This window comes from Hypomesus transpacificus, unplaced genomic scaffold (genome assembly GCF_021917145.1).
Source record: "Hypomesus transpacificus isolate Combined female unplaced genomic scaffold, fHypTra1 scaffold_30, whole genome shotgun sequence".
NCBI classification, from domain to species: Eukaryota; Metazoa; Chordata; class Actinopteri; order Osmeriformes; family Osmeridae; genus Hypomesus; species Hypomesus transpacificus.
The window spans coordinates 2,094,946-2,107,410 of NW_025813826.1; the positions used below are offsets into that span (position 1 = coordinate 2,094,946).

General features: G+C 40.5%; 1 protein-coding gene across 1 annotated transcript; it reads left to right on the forward strand.

Moving 5' to 3' along the window:
- Positions 1-2,257: 2,257 nt before the first annotated feature.
- On the forward strand, positions 2,258-3,262 carry LOC124463643 (gamma-crystallin M2-like). Its single transcript, XM_047015453.1, has 3 exons — positions 2,258-2,331; positions 2,567-2,809; positions 2,936-3,262. Exons 1-3 carry the CDS (start codon positions 2,299-2,301, stop codon positions 3,227-3,229), a joined length of 570 nt encoding a protein of 189 aa, XP_046871409.1. The 5' UTR covers positions 2,258-2,298; the 3' UTR covers positions 3,230-3,262.
- Positions 3,263-12,465: the final 9,203 nt, after the last annotated feature.

The window sequence follows — 12,465 nt, forward strand, 5'->3', positions numbered from 1 at the left end:
ATAAGGCAATGGTTTGTGACCCACCAGAGGATGCTGATGGAATAACCCCTCCCACCTTATTCACCATTCCTTAACCAAATTGAGGAATTATTTTCAGCATGGAGGTGTATGATCGCCAGCCACACACACAGATGACCCTACTGTCTTCCATGGATGTAGCATATGAGGGCATTACAGTAGACGCCTGCAGAGGTTGGATAATACAAGATTCTTTCCAGGTTGCATTGCAAGGGAAAATATCCGGTGTGATGTGGATGAGAATATGTAGGCCGACAGACAGGAACGTCTGGATGTCTAGAGACCGCAGTAGAAACGTGCTGCATGTTAAGTTTTGCCTAAGCGGTGTTTCCTATGTTTATTTATTAAAAAAAAAGTTTTACCTTTGTGCCCCTTGTCTTTTTCTTACTGTAAATAATTTAGTTTTTCATTCATACAGTAACACTAGTAAAAGCTGTGAAAAACTAAATCCTGTCCAGTTTCTTTCAAACAATAACCCACATACAGTAATATGTAAATTAGTACTGTTGAAATTGATATATGCCATGTAGAAGAAGTGCAGCCTTGTGCATTTTCAATAAAGTAACTGTCATCCAAACTGTAGCCTTAGTACATCAGGTAATACTGACAAAGTACACTGTTACATTGACAACATGACAAAAACAAATTACTACCTTGTTCGTAAACAATGACACAATGACTTTTCATTCTGAGGCCTATTCCATAAAGTGAGTTTACCGAATAAGCCAGACTTATGTCAGTTAGTCAGACTCATTTCTTGTTCATTCGGTTCCATAAAGCTAGCTCAACGTAGTTCGAACTCGGTTACTATTGCAATTTAGGCTACGAAACTAGTCTGGTCAGGGTCAGACTAACTGTCAGCCTTAGCGTGACTTGGTGCTTAACCAGACGTCCCTGTAACACTGACCCAATGAGAAGACGATGATTTACCACGTATATTCTCATTTTCTTATTCTCATCAGTTAAACATTGATAGAAAATCAACGTAAATAGCCTACATAGGCTACAACATTTAGCCTGATGCATTAAACAATGATGAACAATGCTTTGATAGGGTACACCGTAGCCGTTAATGCTAAATGTATGGATGTTAGTTTGTGATTTCAAATGTTTAGGCTTCAGGCATAGGCCTACATCTCGATCTAAATTATCGAGTATAATTATCATAGCAATATAATTGTTAACAGTAGCCTACAATTGCAAAACAAACCTAAATCCGCCCTCCATTTCCCCGACACAAAACCCATGTTAAAAAGTTAGCACTAGGCTACTGGATAATATTTTAATTAATAGTAGGCTATTTATTTTAAACGATGTCAAAAAAGTCAATTTAGATGAGTTTAGAGGGTATTTTTTAATCAACGAAGGTCTTTTCGTTCATGTCGTCAATCATGGCGTGTCATTTTACTTTGATTGAAGCGGTGGATGAGGGAGCTGTCATTGTACACGATTTAAAGGGGACGTTCTTTCTGGAAGAAGTTATGTGGCCGTGTGCATTGCTTTTGCCGTGGTGGATTGTATGATCCATGTTTTACCTCTCGGGCTGTTAAAAAATAGGGTGCACGCGCAATTAGCTTGACTACGTAAATCTGACTTGAATTAGTAGGACTGCGTGAGTTGAAATTGGCCTTTATGGAACCGCTTAAGCCCCACTTGACTATTTAAACTTATTCAAGTCTGGTTTAGGACTTTAAGTCTAGCTTTTTTGAGCTGCCTTTATGGAATAGGCCCCTGATATGTTCATTGACATAAATATTTACTCATGAGAGATGAACTAACGATTTTAAGTGGGTTACTAGCTTTAGCAACATATCCATTGTGTAAAGCTGTTTGTACAATTTTTTTTGAGAAATGCACTTACTATTTTGCACATGTTAGGGATGATGTGAAAAACGCACCAAAGCGACTGAGAAAAACAATTATGCGGATGTCATCTTAACATATATTTTTTTTAATACCCTGGTTGTATTAGCGATGTCATATGATTTCACTTAACCAGACCTAAACACAAAACAATAGTTACTGTAACTGAATAAAAAATGTATCACATGCAGAATATACAGTAGCTATGACTGAATGTCATTGTTAACTTTTTTGAGGCACCCCGTCTCTGGAAATATAGACAAACCCTCACAGCTCCATGCCCTTCTATGGCATGTTGCTGGCTCAGGATTATTTCACAATGGGCCTCTCTGCCTGTTAGGTATAAAAAGAAAGGGTTAAGCAGGTATGAGTCAGTTCAGGATTAAGAGCAGTAACAACAGCAACAGCTGAGCCAAAATGACCACCTCTAACATGAATATGATGAGCAAGGTAGGTACCACTTTACTTCGCTGATGTTTACACCAGTATTGATCACCAGTATTGATGTGGATTGCACAGCTAGGAATGTCTTGGTGTATTAACTGTAGATCCTGCTGCCATGTTGGAGTTGAACACTTTTTTACTAGGCCAGTGCCATAGATCAACTCCTGAGATTGATATTTATTTGTCAGACTGTTCAATTAAAACCATTGTAAAACAATTTATTTCTTTTTTTTCTATTCAGATCATCTTTTACGAGGACAGGAACTTCCAGGGCCGGTCCTACGAGTGTATGAACGACATGTCTGACATGTCCTCCTACATGTCCCGCTGCCACTCCTGCAGGGTGGAGAGAGGATGCTTTATGGTCTACGACCGCACCAACTACATGGGTAACCAGTACTTCATGAGGAGGGGCGAGTACTCAGACTACATGAGCATGATGGGCATGAGCGACTGCATCAGGTCTTGCCGTATGATCCCCATGGTAAGAAGTAAACCTACTCTCCAGGCACTGGGATGCCTCCGTTGTTATGTCTATGTATCAATGTCTTTGTGCTATGGGATGGGGTTTCACTTAATATGCACTGTTTAAATCTGTGTCCTACTACAGTACAGAGGAAACTACAGGATGAGGATCTATGAGAGGGAGAACTTTGGAGGTCAGATGTACGAGATGATGGACGACTGTGACTCCATCATGGACCGTTACCGCATGTCCAACTGCATGTCCTGCAACTTGATGGAGGGCCACTGGCTGATGTACGAGCAGCCCAACTACAGAGGCAGGATGATGTACATGAGGCCTGGAGAGTACAGGAGCTTTGGACAGATGTTTGGAGGCATGGGAGGCATGGGCGGCATGAGGTTCATGAGCATGAGGCGCATCATGGATTCCTTCTACTAGATCTTTTGCACTTAATAAAGGAATCTTAAAAAAACAAAACAATCTGTTTTATTTAACATGAACCATGAAAACATTTTCTTCACAAAGCCATTTTTATCGCTATGACACATTTTGGGTAAATTGGGAAATCTTTATGTGTGCTGTAGGCTGACATGAAAGTGTACTGTACCAGAGCCTGTCTACAGGAGAGCATTTTCACTCCCTGTTAAGCCCCATTGTACCGAACGCTGTTGCAGTTACACCAGAGTTCCACTGGGAGTGATCGCGGTCCAGTGCAAAATGACACTTGACCCCGGATACCCTTAAATAGGCTGACCAAGTGATCGGGCCAAACTAGCCTGGCTAACGGAGGTCGCCTTCTCAGGCAAATGACGAATGAAACAGGCTCGGTTAAAGAAATCCGAGATGCTGGCTATCTTCATTAGGCTCATATCTACATTAGGCAGTCCTCCCTGACGTTTCTGATGTAGAATGGAGTGAAATTCAACATTGTGCACACTGCCAGTGAGCGAGTCTGACTGAGGCTAACGTCAAAACAGTGTAACGGGGACGCAGTCTCACTCAGATTGCCAGTTTAAACAAATCTGAAAAATAATCGGACCAGCTGCCTACAAGCAGAATTCCCATATCTCTTGAAAGTTGCCCTGCTTGGCGTTTTAGATGTACAATTGACTGTAAAACTGTAAAATTATGAACTTTGTGACATGACGTGAAGATATGGATGCCGCTCGATATGCGGTCTGTACCGGGCGACATTCTCACTCAAATTTCAAGACTTTTGTGACCCAAATCAAAATTCTGATGCGAGAAATCAATGGGTAATCGCTTTCTTTCTTATAGGCAGTCCTCTTCAACCTTTTTGGTCTTTCTAAATCTAACTGTTTGTATTATCCGTGTGGTCCTTTTGCCATTTTAAATGCCATCCTTTCCCAGTTTTCTGCAACTATGTTGCGCGCGCATCCCGAATGTTTCTAACAGCCAGCAGTGTGTATGGCGTATATATGGCACGTGTAAACCCCTGTCATTGATACGCAGAAGTATGAGACGGTTGGCGGAGCGGACGCCATGCCGACTGCCATGCCGAGTCTTCACTCATAATTCCCGCCTCTGAGTTGAAGCCACGCCCCCTACGCAAATTGGGGCCAGAAGTCTGAAACTGAAAAAAAAAGAAAAATTAAAAAGAAACTGAAAGCAAAAAACTCAAACTCAAAAAATACAATTGAAGCCATAAAAAAAAAAATGAAACTGAAAGCATGAAATGTCAAACTATGTGAAAAAGGAAAATTAATAACTTATTTTAAATATTTCCAGAATTTTATCGACATTTTATTCAACCTGAAAAAAATTTGGTACACTTAACCATGTATTAAACATTTTTTTTTTTTTTGGACCAAAACGTACATTTTCAATGTCAAGCTTTAGTTTTTCTCGATTTTTTATCAAATTAACAAAACATTTGGCCCTGATTTAGCTCCATATTTTTGCAGCGCGTTTCTATATTTGCAGCGTGTTTATGTATTTGGTTGTGTTGTGTGTATTTGCAGTGCATTTCTATATTTGTAGCGCGTTTGCTGCGCATGTGCTGCGCGTTTGCTGCGCATGTGTTGTCAAATACATGAAGATGTTTTCTTAATTTCCATGTGTTTTGTCAATTTGCTTGTGCTTTGTCTATTTGCAGCGCATTTGCACATGTCGGCCACCGTAGTACAGCTCCATAGACCTCCATTCATTCCAATAGTATGAACCTGCAGAGCCGGAGACCCTGGAGGCCCCGGGAGAGCCGGAGAGCTGCAGTTTCAGGACCGCAGTTTCAGGACCGCAGTTTCAGGACCGCAGTTTCAGGACCGCAGTTCTAGAACCCTGACAGCGTTACTACATCGCAACAAGATATTATATAGAAAGGTATAATATTTGAAAATATGTTATAATAATATAGAAAGGTATAATATTTGAAAACGTGTTTGAATACTAAATATTGGATAATTAAAGACATTTTAATCATATAAAATTTGAAAAAATGTGCATATTTCAAAGATGTCGTGATTTTTCTCACGTCAAAGTAAAAGTTTCCCCCATCTAACTCGATTAGCCTAATATGGGTTATCTATCAGTTACATTTTAGGGTATTCACGTTTATAAACTTGCCAATTAATCTTTATTGACTTGGGAGTTCGCCCTTCCAACTTCATTCAATGTATCTACTTTTTTAGGGCCTACTGATATCTACAGGTTAAATAAACTAATGTCAAAATGCTGTAGGCTTAGTCGTGTTTTTCCATTTATATTTGTATTAGTAATATTATAATATCACATCAATAAATTGTATTGGCCCCTTAGTGTGGTGGTGTTGCTGTAAGTTGTTAGCTAACTGATAGTGCTTATAGATTCAACATTCCATTGAACTTCTTTCACACATCTGTAAAAATATATACATCATGGCAATTCTAAATGTGCAGAGGAAAATGGAATGTGCAACTGAAATGCAGGGATAGCAGCATGTGAGGTTCTTATGCACTGATGATCCTGTGCACCCTGCTCGGTCCGTGTACCTTGTGGCCATTGGTTTTTCTATTTTGCAACCCGTGTTGACAAACGCAAAATAGGGCCGTAATATCGTTTTGTCATTTTTGTAACTCAAACACACATTTAAGTATTACGGCTTGTTTTTGGTTGTTTTGTTTTTTTGGGAATAATGAAATAACCATATAACACAAATGGTATAACGAGCCATTAATCGTTGTTTTGATTATTCCATATCCTTCATGTTAATATCGGCAAAAAATGAACAATTGCCTCGTAATATCGTTTTGTCCAGATTGGATGTCAGAACCAGATTATGGGGAAAGGCTTGGTTTCCGTTGTTTTGTTTCATTTTGGAATTACGGAATAACCATATAACACAAACGGTATAACGAGCCATTTACTCATTTGTTTGATCTGCCGTATTATGCATACTGGCATAAGTGAAAAAGAGAGAGAGGGGGAGAGACGTGAAATGATTGGGGGTGTTATTACTATCGAACACCAGAGGGCAGCAACGACTAGCTTTTTAAAACATTTTCCTGTGATCTGTAGGCCTACAATCTTGACGGATTACCAGCAGGTTCTTTAGTAAAAGACACACACCAAACTGGAGGCACATGTTGACCGAGTTTGCTAGTTGCTACTTAATTAATAAATCTTTGATGAACCCAAGTTTCTTTAATATATATTAGAAACATTACAAGACGGGGCTCCAGTATCAGTTGAAAAAGATAATCACCCTTGCAAGAAACACTCCACGCCTTAACCCTCCCTCCCTCCCCCCACCTAAATTACCGGTTTCAGCTCTGTTGTACGTTTTAATGAAGTGCATTGAGGCAATCATAGTGAGCAAGTTGAGGTATTGTGGGCTACCTTTGCATTTTACATAGACACACAGCTGACAGAGGCACTGTTTTGGATACTTTCAAAGTTCTGATCATATTCAATGTCCAAATTCAACTTCTTCAAAGTCCAAAAACAGCACGGAGCAGCAACGAGAGGGTTCCCAGGAAAATCAGATTTCCTTTGTCTGTGCTACACCTTTTATATCCATCAAATTACACCCCTGAACGTTTAAAACAAATCTTTTGGCCTACTACAATTGTAAATAACCTATAACTTCTGCTCCAATTGGGCCTTGATGCAATGCTATGTCATATTTTCTGCTGTTTCTGCAACATTTTGGGGGACTAACCAGGGACCAAACCAGTTCCTCTATTCTGCCCTACTACATGTGTTTTCCAACACCAGTTGCTATCCACCCTGGGTTATAGCCCTTCACCATTGTATGGTGCCATTCATTCTTCACAGGTCACAGGCATCAAGTCAAAGTGAATAGTAACTGGTCCAACTCCATATCCAAGCCCATGGTATCTGTGGAGGAATACAGTCATCACACTTGTCAAATCCTCCCCACACAAGTCCAATGACTTTAATAACTTGTGTGTAGGCCCATACTATAGCAGTTTGCTGACATACAACACAGATGAGACTGAGGAGAGTGAATTAGAGATAATGGTAATGGGAGGGTGTTGCACTTTTCTGCTTCTCTTTTTCTCCACTCACTTTACCTTCTCACGCTTTCCAATTGTTTAAGTCTCTATACTCTATTCTCTCTGTATCCTGCATAAAAGATGACTGTGTACTGTATATCAAAACAATCCGGCATATCAATCCATCTGGATAAGAGCGCCTGCTAAATGACTAAATGCATATATCTCCACACTCAGATCCCATCACCGTTCCCCAGCCCACTGCTGTTTTCAACTAACTTACATACTACAACAGCATATAACAATCCCTGAAATTCAGATATGGCTTTTGATTTTGGAGTGCCACCCCAAGATTTCAGTAGCCCCATCTGGCCACTCCTATAAAACATTTCTGTGGGTGCCACTGCTTTTGCCTGTTTATGCTTGCACTGCAATGAAGAAAACGATATGACAACAATAATGTTTAATGTAACTGGCCCCTCTAACAGCACCACTGGCCCCAATGTAACTGCCCCCCCCCCCCCTCCATGGTCAAGAACCTCGCCTAGCTACATTGCAAATCGAGACAAGAGCCTTTTCATAAGGCCCAGTGGCAGACATGCTGTCTGAGGCTGTCAAATATCAGCACTGATGGAATGCCTCCTGTACAATTAAAGTACGCCTACTTGGTTGGAACTAACTTAATATTTAAATGATGAACAAACAACAAGAAAAATTGTATGTAGACACAGCCGCCCCTCTAATTGCATTCATTCTCATTCCCGTGGCTACGGTGGTCTCAAGCTAGTATACTAACTTTAAGCACAGAAGTATAGGCTAATATATGAATCGTCACAAGCAGAACAGTAATTTTCTTTCTAAGGACATTTTAAAATGGTGTGTAACAGCGTATGATTGCATTGATGTTGGCTAAAACGTGTTGTACATTGATGGAAAAATATATGTTTTTTATTAATAAAAAGGGAAGATTTGCTCACTGATTGCCTCAATGCACTTCATTAAAACGTACAACAGAGCTGAAAGGTAATTTAGGTGGGGGGAGGGAGGGTTGGGGAGGGTTTCTTGCACAGGTGTGATTGTCTTTTTCAACTAATACCATCGGGCCCTTTTGGCCTTGTTTGAACACACACTGGAGCCCCGTCTTGTAATGTTTCTAATATATAATACAGAAACTTGGGTTCATCAAAGATTTATTAACTAAGTAGCAACTAGCAAACTCGGTTAAACGTGTGCCTCCAGTTTGGTGTGTGTCTTCTATTAAAGAACCTGCTGCTATGTCGTCAAGAGTGTAGGCCTACAGATCACAGGTCGTTGCTGCCCTCTGGTGTTCGGAAGTAATAACACCCCCAATCGTTTAGCATCTCTCCCTCTCTCTCTTTTTCACTTGTGCCAGTATGCACAATACGGCCGATCAAACAAACGAGTAAATGGCTCGTTATACCGTTTGTGTTATATGGATATTCCGTAATTCCAAAATGAAACAAAACAACGGAAACCAAGCCTTTCCCCATAATCTGGTTCTGACATCCAAAATGAACAAATCGATATTACGAGGCTATTTTTTTGTTGTTGCAGATATTAGCATAAAGGATATGGAATAATCAAAACAACGATTAATGGCTCGTAATACCATTTGTGTTATATGGTTAGGCTATTTCATTATTTAAAAAAAACCGAAACAACCAAAAACAAGCCGTAATACTTAAATGTGTGTTTGAGTTACAAAAATGACAAAAAGATATTACGGCCCTATTTTGCGTTTGTCAACACGGGTTGCAAAATAGAAAAACCAATGGCCACAAGGTACACGGACCCACAAGGTACACGGACCGTACACGGACCGTTTAACAAAAGTTTCTGAAGGCAAGACTAATATTATTTAAATATATATCATTTCCTATTGTGGTTAACAGTTACAGTATTAATCTTCATCTTTGCTCCAGATAGACATGTCAACAATCTATGCTCGCGCTTAACATAATATCTTTGCCATCATGTCATGAACGTTTTTACGAAAAATCCATTCCGTTTTAAAATAACGGGAATAAACTATATTAACAACATTTCATGTATGTGTGACAACGATGTGCTAAACTTGCCACAACAAGGCAGGCAACTCAAGCCATTTCTCCCTATGCTCATGCAATTTAAGTCTATGGCTCATTCAGCTCAATGTAAATCGGCTATCGGCCAATGTGAACTTTGGTGCTCTTGCCCTGTTAGTATCCGCAAGCACATTTGCAGGCAACTTTTATTGACGTAAGCAAATAAATGGGGTGCTAGTTTACCCATTTCGGATTGGTCTCAAATTTAAAGATTATTCTATGAAAAAGCTAGTAGTATGAGCCAGGTTCAAGAATCGAACAAAAATTATTGGGGGAGATAGTTTTGTAAATGTTGACTGGAGTTAATAGAATAAAAACGACCGGTAGAGTCGGAAACCTAACCGTAATGCAATACCACCTACATCCACTGGGGCCGTTGCTTCAAGCCGAGGGGCGAGGGCTTGGGATAGCCTACCGAAGTTCAGTTAACCAATGTCGTTAGCGATTCTAGCTAACGTTAGTTTGCTAGCTGTATATAGCCTAACATTTGGGTCTTGCCGCTGTTTGATTGACTGCAATTATTATCAAATGTTATGTTCTACTAGCCATTTGCCTACTTTAGCAAGTCACAGTATTTCCAAGCCCTGATAATATAACTGAGAAGTCAGTAAATAATTCCTCTTTCAAGTAATGAGCTAGCCTGACGTTGTCATACTCATAATTGTAGTCAGAATATAAGTCTGAGAACTCTCCGTTGGGCTTTGACTACAGGGCGTGTTTCAAACGAGCCTAGAAAACAAATGCCTCTTCGCTCAATTGGATAGATCTACAACCAATCAGTGCAACAGAGTATGTGACGTATGTTAAGCACCGCATAGTTGTTGTCAACAGAACTAAACTACAAGCAGACTTGAAGTATGCTTGAAGAATGAATACAAACGATTTTTGCCGGTGTTGTAAAATTAATTTAAGGGTAGGGAGAGTACTTGTTCACACGGTCAACCTTTGAGCGAAACAATAATGGGCAATGCATATACGAACAAGTTCTCCGTTAAGGATTACAACTCCATCGGGGCCAGCTGATAAATTAAACTTTTACCGAATCCCGTAGGAAGGACGGCAAAAACATATTTTCCATTGACAAATGCCTTGATTGCGTCGCTCTGTTCCTCTTTCAAAATTAATGCGCTGTCGATGTCTTCTAAAACAGACTCGATGGCAGAATCATAACATCCCAGATCTCCAGCGGTAGCCATGTTTGTTCAAAACGAATTCAACTTCAGCGCTCTTTTGTGTCGTGGGTGATTACGTTACCGTTGATCATCTGTCCATCATCGTATAAAGCCCGCCCTGGCAATTTCATTGGTTCGCCCAGATTCTGGTTTTCTGTAGTTGGTCCCCAATACGAGACCCTCCAGACCCAACTTCCCGACCAAATTTTTTTGGGGGCGGGGAGAAGTTGGGCTGGCAGCCAGGCTAGTAATGAGCCCCCGTTCAAGTCAAATTAGCTGCACGGTAGTGATGGGAAGTTCGGTTCTTTTTACTGATTCGGTTCTTTGAATCTCGTTCAGTAAAATGAACGAATCTTTTTTCGAGTCATTTGTTCATTTCAGGGGGGGGGGGGGGGGGGGGGGGGGGGGGGGGGGGGGGGGGTTGGGAGCTATACGTCCACTGCAAAGGACGTATAGCCCCTATACGTCCACTGTAGGTTAGTGCATGACATGTGCACCAGCAAATACTATTTCAAAATAAATTCCTGCATTAAAATAATGTATCATGAGTTTGTATGATTTGGTCATGTATTATCACACTAGCATTTAATTATCACGTCAAACAATTACACTGCACTAAACTGTAAGTGTAAATGTAAAGTGAAAATAACAAAACCAGTCAGTATGATGACTTGAGCGAATATCATTCATTCACGTCTTACTAAAACAGCGGCCACGCGAAAGGGAATAAGGAAACTGTTTCCTCTACTAAAAAATACAATGCAGGTCACGTGAAAAAAGGATCCAAAGACTCGTAGAAAGACCGAGTCGGGGAAGGAACTTATCATTCGTTTCCTCTAGCTACAGAGCCTATGCAGGTCACGTGAAAAATGATCCAAAGACTCGTAGAAAGACCGAGTCGGGAAAGGAACGAATCGTTCGTTTCCTCTTGCTACAGCCTATACAGGTCACGTGAAAAATGATCCAAAGACTCGTAGAAAGACCGAGTCGGGAAAGGAACGAATCGTTCGTTTCCTCTACCTACAGAGCCTATGCAGGTCACGTGAAAAATGATCCAAAGACTCGTAGAAAGACCGAGTCGGGAAATGAACGAATCACTCGTTGAGAGGACTCGTTACTCCCGAGTCCTTATAAGGATTCGTTCAAAATGAACGAATCGTTCACGAACGACACATCACTACTGCACGGTCTGTAGAGAAATTGGGACGAAGCTGCAATACAGTAGGCCTACATAACAGAAAGTGTTCCATTCTGCAGAAATTGTGTAAATGTTTAATGTAACAAATACAGTTTTTTATAACACCTCAATTGTTATAATTTGTATAATATTACAGCTCATCTTCGTTGGTCAAAGGCACAATGTTTACCCGGACGTTACCCGGACGTGACTTTTGTGCATGGAAAAGTGAAACGTAAATGTAGGCTAGTGTAGTGCCTCAAAAAGTAATGTCAGGCACTGAATGATCTCTAGATATAAAGAAAACGCTGACTTTCACTCGGTGCTATTCACTGACAGTAAAAATAAATTGTATATGTGCACTGCTGTTCGTAGACGAGCTCCAGAGGTCGTTGCTGCGTTGCTAAATGATAGCAACTCACCAGGAGGACGCTTCATCAACTCTCCACTCATTCTCCTCGGTACAATGAACCGTTTAATAAATGAATCATTTAATAAATGATACACAAATCATTTATCTGGCTTTGACGGCCGGCTGCGGGCCATCACAAACATTAGTGGTTCTTGCCACCTCTTCTTCATTCTGGTCAGTCGCCATAGTTTTAGTAGGCTACTACTAGACTGAGGAGGCTACAGTACTCTGCTCCACGAGTCCCCAACGTGACGTCATCGTCGATTGCGCTATTATGCTAATACTAACACAAAAAATGACAAAAACTGGTCTTAAAACACGAGTTTGAGACACGATTTTGAGATTTCTTGTATA

Excerpts from the sequence above, each read along its gene's own strand:
- LOC124463643 (XM_047015453.1), top strand. The coding sequence starts at position 2,299 with ATGACCACCTCTAACATGAATATGATGAGCAAG. Across the intron at positions 2,332-2,566 it reads ACATGAATATGATGAGCAAG|ATCATCTTTTACGAGGACAG; the intron begins GTAGGTACCACT and ends TTTTCTATTCAG. Across the intron at positions 2,810-2,935 it reads CTTGCCGTATGATCCCCATG|TACAGAGGAAACTACAGGAT; the intron begins GTAAGAAGTAAA and ends GTCCTACTACAG.